Source organism: Branchiostoma belcheri, unplaced genomic scaffold (genome assembly GCF_001625305.1).
Source record: "Branchiostoma belcheri isolate BF01 breed outbred unplaced genomic scaffold, Haploidv18h27 scaffold31, whole genome shotgun sequence".
Lineage (NCBI taxonomy): Eukaryota > Metazoa > Chordata > Leptocardii > Amphioxiformes > Branchiostomatidae > Branchiostoma > Branchiostoma belcheri.
In genome coordinates this window covers 568,840-584,444 of record NW_017803921.1, presented here as the reverse complement: position 1 = coordinate 584,444, position 15,605 = coordinate 568,840, and the positions used below count along the sequence as shown (strand labels likewise).

Genomic DNA, 15,605 nt, shown 5'->3' with positions numbered 1-15,605 from the left:
TAGAAGCCAGGGGTACAGAAAATCCACAGACCATCAAAACTACAATATATGCCTTCGACGATGCGTCAGTTGACAAATAATCCATCGTAGCACTGAACTGGAGAGGGTTTACAACAAACCGGTTCCACCCAAATAAGGGCGGTAGCATACAAACTATAGATATGAACCAAATGAAGACCACTCGCTTCAGCTCTGTGGAGTGCTTGAAGGCTGTCAGGCTGTGGAGAGGCGCCCTGACCACGCCCAGCTGTTGCCTAGCGATGGCAGTGATTGACAGGATGGACACCATACAGGACACGCCAGTGAGAAAGCCGACCACCTGGCACCCTGCAGAAAATCAAAGACACAAACATGAGACAATCAGAGATGGCGGACTTCACCTCATTACCTGTATCTGTAGCAGTTTAGCCGGTATAACCGCCCTTCGACGTAACACACCAGCTTCACAGTTACCCTTACTGCTTTGCAACCCTCTCTGTCACACAAAAAACAGCAGCATTAAAGATGTACTGGTATGTCTATGCATTATGTGAACCCGGGCAGCCAGCTTACGACACCAGCGCGCTAACCACCAAGCCAAAAGGTCCAGACCCATTGGAATGGATCAGATAGAGGCACTTAAACCCCATTGTTACACAGACACACAGATAGACTGAAACGCATGATGATATTACGCCAAAGAATGTTAGACATCCAGGTAATGAGATACACAAGGTGACTGTTACTCAAGCAACTGGATAGGTTTGAGAACTGTCAAATGTTTCAATCAAGTAGCATCCACTTCTTTTTGTCAGTTTCAAATCTATTGAATTGCTTGAGTAACTGTTTTCTAATATGCATGATGATAAAACAAAGTCAGATCGTGAGTGAGAAATTCACAGCACAGATAAATTGGCTGAGATAAAACAGGTAACCACCTTGATCTTGGTTTCCTTTTGAAAAGCTTTGTAGTTTTCTACATCAAAAGACAGTTACTTTGAACCTGCTTTCTTTGAAGAACTATCATAGTGCTGCTTGAAGTTGTAAGCACATATTTGCCTTTTTAGGAAAAACTACTGTAACAGTAGAAGGTTCTAAGTGACTTTTCTGTGACACAATCTTAGTTTTCAGAGAGTAGTACATGTATTTGTTTAGCTGGGGGTAATGTCCAGATTTAGGTGGTCATTAGTACAGGTTTGTCTGCAGGACTTAAGTGAAAAGAAGGGTGAAGTTGAAGAAGGTACACACTGGAGCAACAAACAAACAAACAACTCGATAGAAATTTGGCAACTGTCAGACATTTCAAGAAGCATACACTACTTTTCATCAGTGATGTATCTAACGAATAGTAATGGATGCTAATGTATGCTTCTCACAGTTTTCAAATTCTATCAAGTTGCTAAAAAGTAACTGTACAGTTTTCCTGTGTAAAAGAATGGTGAATTATATTGCATGTTTTGTACTCACCTATGTAGCCTCCCACCCATCTGTGAAGATAGTTTGATACTGCAGTCACTGGACTGTATGATAAGCACATGAGCAGCTGGCTCAAGCACAGATTGGCCACCAGGTAGTTTTTAGGCTTTCTTAGAGCCCTAGATTAAAACAGAGGAGTAGTAGAAAATAAAGCATAATGAATTATTGAAAATTTGAATACGGAAGCCATACATGTAGGCTCTGCAAACATCCAGTAGACTAATGGCTTATTCTTAGGCCAGAGCAATTCAGTTTGTCGGATTTCCAATTTGCCTCTTCATTTTTTCTGATTCTGATCAACTCAAATATGCTAACAGTTCAGGAAAGTCCTTTTCTTCCTAGTTGGTACAGTTTTCCATCTATCAAGGCAGTGGTTTGATTAAACGTTCAAAATTCATTGTTTAAATATTAACCCAGCCTTTTGTGTTGACTTCTTGGCTCCTATTGTAGCATTTGGAGCTATAATAGGATGCCTAGACCTGTTTTTTTTCCCCTGTCGCTTCATATTTTTTCTGAAAAAATCAGAGAACCGACAAATTAAATTGGGTGGCCTTAGGGCACAACTGCAAAAAGAGGCCCCAGACAGCCTTGGCTTTAATATATTACACAGCCAAATAAATCAAAGCAAATCATTTCCTCGCCTAGGGAGCCTTATTAAACTATTAACAGATGTGTCCCCATCAGTTCCGACTTGTTTATGTTCTTGTTGTGAGGGCTAGCCCTTTATAATAGCCTCCGGCTAGTTGGGCAGTCCTGGCTGCATACATATATGTTATCAGCCTAATAAATCAAATCAAATCAAATCAGTAGCTTTTCATGACATAAACACCATAGGTTCAGCACCAAGGACAGGAAAGGGTTCTGTCATGTAGAATGATGATTCTAGAATTAGCGACAAGGTTTGAAGCATAGGAAACCATTTTAGCAATGCTTAAGCATAGGAAACCATTTTAGCAATGCTTAACATGTCACCACGTGTAACCATGCACAATTGTATTGTTTACAATAATGGGTCTAAGGTATAAAAATGTGCCTGAAACCACAATAATTATTGTATTGTTTACAATAATGGTTCTAAGGTCTATAAATTCTAAAGTCCATTTGTACACAACAATTGAATTTATAGGATGGTATGTATTGAAATATTTTGAGCAAGTGAAAAGGAATTCAAATAGGGAACAAGAGGATGCCCCTAACTGAAGCTAGGTAATCATTTTCACTTCAGTTGATTGAGTAAATAGGTGTAAAAGCCTTTCCCAAAGTCACAGCACTGTGGCCTGCCAGGGATTTGAACCCAGAACCTTCAGATTTAGAGCCAACAACCCTAACCACAAGACTACCTTGCCACCTCCAAATCCAGCTTTTGAGTATTTGAAATTTATATTGACAGCCACTCCATGGGGTATGACTAGTCTACAGGTAGACAGTCAGTCCTTTGTTGACATGCTTTGCTGGGCTGTTTCTTTACATATTCTCTTTTTTTTTCAAATGACTCAGAGTCCACATGTCCCCTTCAAGTTAAAGAAATCCACCCAACATGGATGAATAATCAAAACTGTGAATGAGGAATTTGACTCAATATGTTGTAAATATCTATATATATATGTCTTAGCTTTCTTCATATCCAGCCAAAACAGCTGCGATTTGGTAAAAATAAAAACTCGGAAAAAAGGGAGTAACATGGATTTTCCCTTATTGTTCTGGATTCTGTTATAATGTAATATTTTTATGACTTACCTGAAGAAAGCGTAGAAGGCCAACATGTTTCCCACGGCTCCCGTTGTTCCAAACAGCAGGATGAGAGTCGCGTTGACGATCTGACTGGTGCGGAAATGTTCCCCACCGATGCAGCGCGTCAGGTTTCCCTCGTCCAACACGCTCTCGTTTCCTGCCAACGCTAACTCACACAAGACAGAAAAGCTGTCGCTCGAATTGGCGAGAAACGAGCTGTCCATGATTGAGAACGTTTTTTTTGCTACTACAACGAAAAGAGATGAATTCCAGCTGCAAGGAACAATACAGCTGCCTATCCTATCGTATCCTTGAATCTGCGAGTGAACACCGAGGATGGCTTGTGTACAAAGGCAATGCTACCATATGATGGGCGTTGAGAAATCCTGAATAGGGCATGTGGTTGGCTGCCCCACAGTTACACAGTGATGATATGCATGTAGCTGTCTATCACGCAAGACCTATAAACATATATAAACATATTAAATATACATGTACATGTCCTCCTATCTCCCAGTTGTACACAAACAACATGTGATACCAGTAATCAGTGATCACATATGACAGGTCTGGTCAGGTGATGTAATGTTATTGCACTAGTAGGCCACAGGACATTCAAATTTAGATGAAGAAGGTTGAACAATTAGGGCAGAAAATCTTCTGGGACTCAACCTAGTCTTTCATTGCAGTGCTGTAAGCCCAATTAAAATATAGTGGTTGATGTTTTTCCTTTATTCATGAGTTCTGTATTACTACTTGGTTCTTGCTTGGATGTCAAGGTTGTAGTAGCTAGCACGTCGGCAGAACGTACTGCGCCTGCGCAGAACCCTGGATTTTCACGTTTTTAGTCAACGGATTTTTCGTCAACATTGCATCAGAATTTTCACTGTTGCAGTGGATATCTTTTCTGACACAACATTTGGAAACTACTGTTGAAATGCTAACCTTATATAAGCGAATACAACCTTATATGAGACATTCTGCTGAAATGCTATGCACAATACATTACGGGTTTCGCGCAGGTGCAGTACGTTCTGCCGACGTGCTGTAGTAGCTGTTGTACTTTATGTTGCTTTTAAGCTATTTCGAGTGTGGGAAGTATTGTTTTGGGTGGCTGAGCGGTGGGTTTATGTGTCTGTTTGTCTGGACAGAGGACATTAACAACCTTATGGGTGTGGGGGAAGATTGACAGGCAGAATGACAGGAGGTCAAAAGGTCGGACACAGGAAATGGCTCCAACAGGGAGTTCTCCAATACTCTTCAAAGAACTTGCAAATGATGTCCCAGTAGAAACCTGTCAGCTATTCATTACTTTTACTTACATCAAACTTGCAGACATTTATTCATGGCCTTCCTAAGAATGCCTTCAACACTTGGATAATTTGTAGTGTGCATCCAGGTATCTCAAGAATTACTGGATCAGGTGCTGCATTTAATAGTAAGTCTCTTCAGATTAGCCACTCAAACAGGGGACCTCCTTTAACATCCTATCCAACGGATGTCTTCCCCCGGCCGAGTGAAGTGCTTTTCCCAAGGGGAAGTCCTTGAGGACAGCTCTAACTGGTATCTGTCACGACTCCACCAATGATTACCGTCATTATTCAAATGATGACGCTTGAAGATAAGGATTATATAACTGATGATGATCATAACTGACACATGAAAGACCCACGACAGAGCAGTGTTATAATGTGCCATGATCTAATTTATTGTGCTCAGTTGAACGATACAATGTAGTCACCAATTATTATACTCTCTTGGCTTGTTTTGGTTTCATTGACAATGTAAACCCAGAGACCTGCTTATTCAAATGTAGATCATTTTCTGTTGTATTGGACCTAAGCAGCATCTTCAAGTTTATGAAATTCTTCATAGTTGACTATTGACTCCTAAATTTGCTATTGTCACTATTTTTATGATGATATACTAGTAACGTTACATTGTATATGCATAACATGCTTACAAGCTTGTGCCAGACTATTTGACTGATCTACAGTACAGAGTTCACTGCTGATTTACTAACAAACAAACAATACACAATCTTCACAGGTACTGTAACTATAAGCTGCAATAGAAGAGCTGATATTTTTTTATTCAAACATTAAAGATAGGCTCATGGCACAATTTTACTTTATTTACTTTAATTAGTCATCTGGCTGTTAACAAAAGAAAAAATTGTTTCTACTGACTTTAGTTGTTTTGTTTTCCAATTGGGTAATGTGATCAAAATAGCCATCGAAAATTTTTGTTTTTTGAATTTCATGGAGTCTAACATTGGAAATATTTGATATTTTTGAGCAAATCTAAAAAAAAAAAGCTTTCAGTAGTTGGATGTTTGCTTCCCTTTGATTCATAACATTCAGTAAACTTACTAATAGTATAAACATCACACAAAATTGATACATTTATAATGTTATTTTACACATGTTGAATCATTGTTCATCTAAGGTTAAGATGATGTCAGAAATGATTTTCTTTGACAATTTTTCCCTCTATTCAGTTCTATGTGTGCAAATATTCACAGTTTAATATACCATGTGCTTGTTGATTTACAGAGAAATTGCACTTACATGTAAGTTGCACCTACTAGTAGAATCACATCCAAAATGCTTGCAGTATATGTTTAATACTAATGGATATTTTTAAGCTGCTTTTTTGTAAATGCCATGTATGTGTATGCACCACCAGTATTAGAAAAGTCCTGGGAGAATTTTAAGGTTAATTTTGGAAGGAGGGGGCCAATAAGGTACCCCTACAGAAGCCCACAGAAACAAGACCTCATGTTGATTCAAAGGAACATGTCTCTCCATTAGTTGTGACTGTACAACAATGTAGGTCGTAATACATGGATTAATGATAACAGTATAGAGGACAATGATGGCCTGCCTTTATGTCCTACATTGTAGTGATGGTAATGATGATGAAAGTTTACTACCGCATTTCATACATGTACATATGTATCAGACTCTGTACATGTACTTCTTGCATGCCTGTCTTTTTTGGCTGTTAATGAATTTGTTCAGTGCAAGGCCAGGAGACCACTTCTAGGCACTGAACCAAAATACAGTATTAAGTTCCGGTTCCTGGAACAGCATCTCCTCTCCTTAAGTCAGAAAAAGTGCTTGACTCACTAAGAGTGAGGACTAACTGACTCAATAGGAGAAGTAGGGGTAACTGTTACAAAGGCTGCTCAGGAACATTCTTTTCCCCTATTTAGACCAGAATGATTTTGATTGACTCACATAGAGAGGGATGCCTACTCCTTTTGATAAGTGTGTTGGGTTCTTTAATGTGCTGGAGGTCTGTGGCTCTCCCTAAATACAGGACCTCTGTTTAATGTCTTATTTGACAGATGCCCCTGTACTCATCTCCACCTGAGTGAAATTTGGAAATTTACTTAAAGTTCCTTTCTCAATGACACAGCATCAAGGCTTGTCATTATAGTTGAAAAGAGCTGCCACTTTAGAGACCATAAATTCCACAGTTGAGTGTAGGTCATCTATTAGTGGGATGTGCTTGTAGAAGAGTACTTGACTGTAAAAGTTTGTACTTCTAACCATTAACTGATCATTGGATGGTCTGTAGGCTACTGTAGGGGTTTTATTAACCTTCTTCCAGCTAAGATAGCCTTTTTGCACTGAATGTGTATTATTGTGTTGTGAAGTTACATGTAGGTAGCAGGGAGAAGGTTAATGGGGCAACAAATTCTGTCAAACATTTAGGATTATGGTTTCTTTGACAACTTTTTGGCTTTAGGAGCAATAGAGGACTTATAATAACTTGATGGTGTATATACTTATATATCATGGCAAGCTGCAAGTGTTTGAATGAAATGACCAAAATTTGCAAGCAAATTGAGTGTGCTCTTTTTGTATTCAGCTATGTTTACTTTATTCACTGTCAACAGATAGATAAAATGCCCTAAACAAAAATATAGTATTACATAATAAATGGTTTAGGTATATGACTTAAAAATGTGCATATGCATACACTGACAAAATTTTATACTAAATGCAAATTGTAAAAAGTTTTGAGTGTTTTAATTTGTTTTAAATCGTACTCTGTAATCTTGCATCATATTCCAAATATGAAATCATCAAGGGTCATACAAATCCAATTTCAGTTGCTGTACATTTTACTCAGCAATTTCTGTCATTAATGCAAAGGGAGCCTTTTGTAAAAGATATATGAAATACAATAATCTTTTTTTACACTAGCCAAATTTATCTTTGTCAAATTTGGATGAAAGAATTCCAAAAGAAAAGTTTGCCAATTACACTAGTATGCCTAACAGTCTATGGAAAAGTTGCCTGCCTTACTTTTTTTGTAGTTCTACAACAGGTTTGAATTGTTATTTCCAACACAAGAAATTGGACCTACCCAAACCTTAAACTGTGCTACACAGTCTTCGTCAAGGAATGGGCAATTCACCACCTCTGTGATGCCATGCTATGCAGATAGAAATGTGACTCCATGGATGGACAGTGGATCATTATGTAGTTGTTGCCACTGGCTTACATGTATATCATCCTTCCCAGATCCTGAAAAAAAAAAAGTGGGCATTCTGCCCTTTCATTAGCTCCCCCCTCCCACAAACACAATCGAACATGATTTTACTTGATAATTCTCCCTCAATAATAAAGTTTTTTTTTTCAAATTTTCCAATTTAGTACTTTAGTAATGAATTTTTTCCAATGTTATGACTATGAGTATGAAGAATATTTCAATTTACCATGATTCGAAGTAAAGGTTATAGAGACAACTGAAATTGTTTCACCTTGTTGATATTTTTCTGTGAAAGGTTGTAGTTTGGCCTTTACTGAGTCAGTCTTTTAAAAGTTGTTAGATTTGCAATGTATGTATCAACAGGGAACAAATTTGACCTCAAAACAGCAACTTTTGATCTTGATAGGTTCAATATCATTTCATATCACAAGAAAACTAACATTGCATCAAGTAGTCAACAATATACATGTACCATGAATAATGACTATTCAAAGAATTCTACAAAAAGAAAACACAACACACCAAAATAGTATCTACACATGCACACATACTAGTATAGTGACTGTCTAAAATTGTTTAATATGTTTTTGTTGTCTGTCTGCAGATGTGCAGTGGTTCCGCGAGGCTCTGACATCCACTGTGGAGAAACACTTCTGTACCGGAGAGGAGGGATATGACCCCTCACGACCTTTTGTCATGCCCGCTATCCCAGAGGTAGGCCCATTTAATATACTTTTCTCTTGCAGTCAAATATAAGATATAATATCATATAAAACATCATATAAAATTATATGATGTTGTAGGTAAGTGCTATCCTATCAGTTTAAAAAGACATAGTCAATTTTGGGCTCCCTTGTGGCTTAAATTTGTAGCTTAAATTTGATGTAGTTAATATATGTTTGGTGTTTTTGCCACCCTTGTAATGCCAAAGGATTGTGGCAGACTGTTCAGTCAAAGGAAAGGAAGCCAATCAGTTTTCAAATTTAGTACTTTTCAAACCATTTGGCTTCTCCAAAGTCTTGGTTAATAATTTAGGGATTTATGTTGCCCATTGCAAAATTTATAATTGCAGGATAAATTTGGTGTGACATTCACTTTAAATTTGTTTTTAAAACTACTTTTCGAATATGTTTACCATATATGCTAAAGCACAAAACATACTAAGTATTCGCAACAAAGATACAAGATTTAATTTAAGAAAGAGGGCATGCACAGTCTTTCCACAATGCCACCATGTACACAACTCAAGCCATGTGGGGTTAATACCCCTGTAACTTATCAATATTCATTTTCCACTACTTGTCAAATGAGACTGCAGAGAGCATTGTTGGGAGCTGGAATCTCTTTGAAGGCTGAAGTATGCTAGATGGTTCATTCTTCCTCTACTCAGCTATTTCCCTACTCTTTTCATGTGACAGGTGTATCAAATTGGATAGAGCTGCATGTTACAGAGTAATTTTGTGGAAAACAAGTCAAGCCAGACTTTATGTTTTGCATGGCAAATATATAACAAAATTAAAGACAATGTATGCTGCTTAGGGCTGTAACATTTTGTAGATCAGATCATGCAGCTTTTTTAAAATCAATGTATACATTGCAGTGGTGCTAACTGTTTCAAAAAAACTGCAGATTTCAATTTTGTAAGAGCTTGAGTCAGGAGAAGAAGAATTGGGTCAACAGAAATTGAAACATTATGCAGATGAATATTGTTGTTTGTGAAATAGTTTCATGCTTTGTGGCACAAAAAATGGATTTCTGGTAAATTTTTGAGTTTTTATTTTCTTTATGCACTTTAGTTGCTTAAGATTTGTTGAAACTTCAAAAGGATTTTTTTTCTCATTTCCGAGGCATGCATGTACTACAATTTGTCACTGGGCATCCCTGTATAAAGGGTCTGCCTGGGATCCTGGGCAGTAGGTCACAGGAGAGGTGCTGCCCTAGCCAGAACCCTCAACCTCGTCTGAGGCTTCTTTATCCTTTTTTGGGCCAGGGGCTGGGAGGGAGGCTGCCCTGGAGGCATCTGGTTTGGCCTGGTCAGCCTCCTCATCATTAGAGCATGCAATGGGTGGAAGCGATGCTCGCTTTGAGGCCTCCGAGACTTTGATGGCAGATATAGGACCAGCTGGGAAGGACACTGGCCTATCCATGCCCTGACCAGCACTGGGGACCACGGCTGGAATACCTTTGGTCATCGAAGCAGAGTGGGTTGTGCCATGGGCCGTTGTGTCAGGGTGGGTCTTATCCTGGGTTGTCGAGGCAGGGTGGGTGGTAGCCTGGGTCGTTGAGTCAGGGTCAGTTATAGCCTGGATCGTTGAGTCGTGGTGGGTGTTATCCTGGGTTGTCGAGGCAGGGTGGGTGGTAGCCTGGGTCTTTGAGTCAGCATGGGTCTTGGCCTGGGTCGTTGAGTCATCAGGGTCAGTTGTAGCCTGGGCCACCGAGTCATCAGGGTCAGTTGTAGCCTGGGCCGCCCAGTCATCAGGGTCGGTTGCAGCCTGGGTCTTTGAGTCATCAGGGTCGGTTGTAGCCTGGGCCGCCGAGTCAGCGTGGGTCTTGGCCTGGGTGGTTGACTCATCAAGGTCGGTTGTAGCCTGGGCCTTCAAGTCAGCATGGGTCTTGTCCTGGGTTGTCGAGTCATCAGGGTCGGTTGAGGAGGCATGGACAGTGTCTGAGGTGGAAGCTTGCGCTGCCGCAGCCTCAGCCACATTGTCAGGTATCACCCAGTACAGGTGGGCCTGACCACTGCCATCATGATTACCAGCATTGCCATCAGCATCAGCACCATCAGCATTGTTGCCATCATTGCCTTGCTCCTGTCGGCCCTTTGAACAGCGCATTTTCTTCACGATCACAAAGATGATGACGAAGGCCGGGATGCTTATCATCGAGAGGAGGGAATAGTACACCAGGGACACGGGAGCAGCTTCAGCCTTGCCTGGTGGAGTGGTGCCGGGTCCGGAGGTCGTTTCGGTGTCGCTTTCTGTTGCCACGTCAACCGTCGCATCGATGTCTGCTTCCTCTGTTGGAACCAGAGTCATCGATGCATCATCTGTTGGGGCTGTGTCCTCGATGGCCACGCCAGCCGTTGTTGCCATCTCGGTGGGAGGGTCGGTGATCTTGGCGGGAGGGTCGGTGATCTTGGCGGGAGGGTCGGTGATCATGGTGGGAGGGGCGGCGCATTTCTCGAGCCTCGGAGACGGCGCGCCCTGGAACGTCATCGGGGTAGTCTTCTCCCTTGTCAGAACCAGGCAGGTGACCTTCACTGTCTTCTCCAAGATGGCATCGTTGCGCCTCGGCGGATCCCCTTTGGCTTCGGTGGCGGCTTCGTCAGAGTTACTCGTGTAGAAGGCCATGGCGATGCGTCCCATTGGGGTGCCAGTTCCATTCACGGTGCCGAGTCGGAGGCGATGTGCACCGGGCAACCCCAGGGTCAGACCGCTCCCAGACTCCCACACCTGTCGGCAGAACAAGGGCATGTCAGACGCCTCCATCTTGTCTGTTGCTATGACGACAAGAGGAGGCTCGCCCCCGGCTTCCCTCTTCCGCATCCATGTCCCCTCGCAAGCAAACTCTGGACCTCGGGGGAAGGAGAGAGGGAAGCCGAACAGCCACTTCAGATGGTAGTCGTTTCTGCCAGGGGAGAAGGTACCGCAGAACACCAAGTCGTGCACTATCATGGATTCTGTCGTCTTCCCTTTTTCAAGCGAGGACTCTAGCTTCCATGCGACTGTCTGTGGAGTGCCTCCGTCAAGCGGGACCAGACTGTCTGCACCCAACCTAGCTTTCAACGGAACAACAAGCCCCTGAAATGCATCCCTGTCCACACAGGACAAAGGATTGCCTCTCAGGTTCACCATTACGAGGGCAGGCAGATTCGCAAAAGCCCTTGCAGGGATCGCCCCCATGAGGTTTGACCCTAGGTGGACGGTGTCCAGGTGTTTCAGGTTCAGGAACCAGTTGGGGTCGATCGTTGTCAGTCGGTTGTTGTTCAGGAACAAGGTCTGAAGGAATTCCATCTCCACAAAGCCTGCTGCATCGATCTTAGCAACCCGGTTGCTTGCCAAAGACAAGGTGTTGAGACTCGACAACCCTTTGAACCAGCCTCGCTTGACGTGGGGCAGCCTGTTCCTTGCCAGGAACACGTTGGTGAGGCGGACAAGCCCATGGCCAGCAAAGGCGTTGTCCGCCACGCTCACCATACCAGCATTAGCAATGCTCAGGAACTGGAGGTTGGCAGGGTCGAACACTTCCATCCACTCTTTAGTCAGGATTCGGACGGGGTACTCATCGATCTGGACCACGTCTATGCGGGGGAAGCAGTCCGGAGGCGGTGGCTGGGAAGTCGTGCCCGTGCCAGACTTGCTACCAGCACACGAGACACAGGCCATGTTGGTGTAGGGACCTCGATTGTACAGGCGTTTGTACTCCTCGTCCAAGCCGAAGTCGCACATCTCGCCGTGGGTCGTCGTGCACCGGGGAAAGCAGGGCCTGGGTAGACCCATGACACAGCCATGGGTTACCATAGCAACCAAGAGCCAAACGACAATCATAGCTCGTTCGCACTCACACACATCTGCTTACTAGAGGAAAATTTGCACACTAACCTGATTGGCCAGCCGTTAGGATGATCGGTTTTGGTGTGGACGATGAAACAAAAAGCAGCAGCACACCAGGCACTGCCACCTCCCCCTCTCACCCAACACGTTCTGATTATATTACACGCAACACAACAGTCTGCATACCTGCTGGCAAGCACGTCATGCATATGGAAGAATCTTAAATTTTTTTTTATGGCTGAGCCAATCGCAGGATGTAACGTTTTATAAGACCAAAAGCTTGCCTGATTGCAAAATGCCTCATAGCAGTGTGTTGGCTTTGTTGCGATGGGAAATTTTGAGACTAAATTAGAAATGTGCAGGTAGTCATGTTGCATCAGGTTTGCATTGGTTACAAAGAGATTTAAAATTTTAATGTTAAAAGGCTTTAAGTTACTCTGAGGAGTAACACTACAAAACATTGTTACAGTATTAAATTTTATAAACAGTGGTTTACTGGTTGTGCAAAACCAGTAAAAAGGCATAGGATATGATTTGTTAAGAAAAAGGGAGTTTGGGTAACCTAGAGACTGATGAATACATGTAAATAAATGTGCAGTGCAACAACTCTTTAAACCATGCATAATGTAACAGTTCCTTAAAAGGGCTTTGGAGCCTGCTAGGGATTCAAACTCAGAACCTAAGTCAAGAACCCTGACTACAAGTCTTAGTCTAATCTGGAACCTTGAAACTACAGTAACTATGGATTAAAACTATCTTCAATCTTGTTCCTGTTCCACAGACTCCTGCTGATCAGAAGAAATCTGGCACTCCTCGGAAGTACCTGTCTCCTCCACCGCGAGCCCTGTCTGCCGCGAGTCAGGAGATCTCAGCCGTCACGGGAGAGGAGGAAGGGGAGGAAGACGAGGACTTGGGCCGAGAGACGGAACTCGGAACACAAACGTCAGAACGAACAACTGATGGTAAGTCATTGAAGGTTAGACATCCATATAAACAATAATAGCTAATAGTAATACTCATACAATTTCAACTCCACTGGATAAACTACAGACTCTTGAGATTAATTCATCAAGAAAAGGTTTCTCTTGTCCCTAGTTGCAGTTCTTTGAACTCTTGTTGGATTCATTTATACTAATCTTATTCATTTCTATTGAGCATTAAAGTCCATCTATTAGTATTGTCAACTTCGTAAATTACATAATGAGAAATGAACTGTTTTCCAACCCCCCAAAAAATAGATTCTTTATCAGTTATCTGACCCAAGTGCTGTAGACACATAATTCTTCCTCACGTGTGGCGTCAGGGCACACCAACCTTCTCTCAACTGGGACAGGGCGCAGTACAGACTTCCAACAAACACGACATCACACGTGAGGAAAAGTCACGTGCCTAAAACACTTGGGTCAGATAGCTGAGAGATTCAATAAAATAATTAACAGACTGAGTTTATTTCTCGTTTTATCTCATTCATTTCTGCCTCTTGCCTGTTTTATTTAACATGTGTGAAGTTTCCCCCATCCTGTTTTTACTCAAGACCACACCAATTTATTTTCTTGATTATCTGGCAATTTTTACTAAAAGATTTAGAAAGAGGACAGCAGGAAAGCAGTCCTCCAGCTATACGTCAGTGCTTACTTATTTCAAATCTGAAAACCAAGAAACCAAGAAGTTGAATTGGTGTGCTCTAAGTGTGCAGCGTGTGATCTAACCTTATAGGTGATGGATACGAAACTGTGGCCACTGATTACGAGACTGACATAACGACTCCGGAGTCAAGGATGACACGAGCGACGACCGAGTATTCAGGTTAGCGGGTGGAAGATCCTGTGATCTTCTGAATCAAAAATTGTTTCCATTGGTGGTGACCCTGGATGGTGGCAGTGATTTTTTTTAACCCTTAGCACTCCAAGAATGCCATGTGGCATCAAATGTCTTCAGGTACATTTGATCTTAGAGTGCTAAAGGTTAAAGTGGTGTCTCTGGCGATGGTAGATTAAATACATGTAGAACCAATCAGTTTCTTTGATTTCTTTAATTCCTGAAAAAAAAAAATGTACCAACTGTTAGAGTCAAATCTTTTGCATTTGTGTTTTTCTTTATATGAATTATAATGATCACACATTAGCCTGGGTACCATCCTTGTTAGTCAACATCTGCTTCGATAGTCAAGTAGCAACTATCAGAGCAGATGTAAACTAACCAGGACAGTTCCCAGGCTATCACATAATAGTCTTTGAAATTCAGGAAAGAGGCTAGAATCATTCATAAGTCTGCTTCTACAGTAGATGAAGAAACCATCAAAGTTGATTTGATTTGACTTGATTTGATATTAAAGGCCACACCGATACATTTCAATCCATGGTTCTCCAACATTTTGCAGTAAAATCAAGCAATATGTCAGTTGATCAGGCTCTGCTGCCATATTTTGCATTTTTTCAAACATTTCAACAATTTAAATTGGTGTTTTTTTTTTTGATGGTGAGAGGACGACAAGCGGAGATCCTTGTGGAAGGAACTTTTTTGTTGTTCCCACGTGTACAAAGTGCTGACAGTTTTCTCCTTGTTCCACAGAGTACGAGACAGCCACGACACCTGGTACGGAGGCCACCACACCTGTGTCTGAGGAAGAGGAGGAGGAGGAAGATGATGACAGAGAGACAGATGCTGAGACTGTGAAGACAGAAGCTGAGGTAAAATAACTTACAGTTGTAACTGTTACTGTAACAGTGCTACAGCCCTCTATGTTTTGAAGCTTGGTCACATTGGGTGGCTGGGTGTTGGATACGTTACCAAATGAATGAAAACCAAGCAGATGGCAGGAGGGAAAGACTGGCCAAATGAAACAAGACAAGACACACTGACTGCGTACCCAAAGAGTTACACGTATGTTCTTAGAATCACATTGTATGTACTTATATTTAACTTGTTGCACCTCATCCTGTAGGATACCCTGGATACAGATGATGAAGCTACCACCATCAAAACAGGGTTTGAAGGGACATCAGTCATAGAAGAGGATGAGGCAGAGAGCACAGCAAAGGTGGGATGCTTTCTGTTTGTGTCTGAATAAAGCCACACCTCAAACACGTTAAAGATCCTACCATGCTTATCTACATCTAAGGGGTCTTTCCCGGAGTGTGAGTGGTTCAAACCTTTCAGTCCGGTCTAGTGCAACTTGTACTTACTGTATAAGACTGGTTTAATATTTATTTATCAATCTGATAAGCAAATGGGTAGTCCCTTCAGCCATTGAGGCTGATTTCCAAGGGAGCCCATGGAAACATGATACAAGAAAATAATGTAACATAGTGATATGCGTAAACTTGGTTTAACTGGTTATGTAGAACAAACAAACAAACC

General features: G+C 41.8%; 1 protein-coding gene across 1 annotated transcript in view; it reads left to right on the top strand.

Moving 5' to 3' along the window:
• Nucleotides 1-15,315, top strand: part of LOC109474430 (dynein heavy chain domain-containing protein 1-like) — a 49,318-nt gene extending 34,003 nt beyond the window's left edge. The window contains exons 57-61 of the mRNA XM_019774725.1: nt 8,297-8,406; nt 13,027-13,207; nt 13,962-14,051; nt 14,817-14,935; nt 15,190-15,315. Coding sequence (XP_019630284.1) covers nt 8,297-8,406; nt 13,027-13,207; nt 13,962-14,051; nt 14,817-14,935; nt 15,190-15,315 — 626 coding nt within the window. The remainder of the gene's footprint in view (nt 1-8,296; nt 8,407-13,026; nt 13,208-13,961; nt 14,052-14,816; nt 14,936-15,189) is intronic.
• The last annotated feature ends 290 nt before the right edge of the window (nt 15,316-15,605 follow it).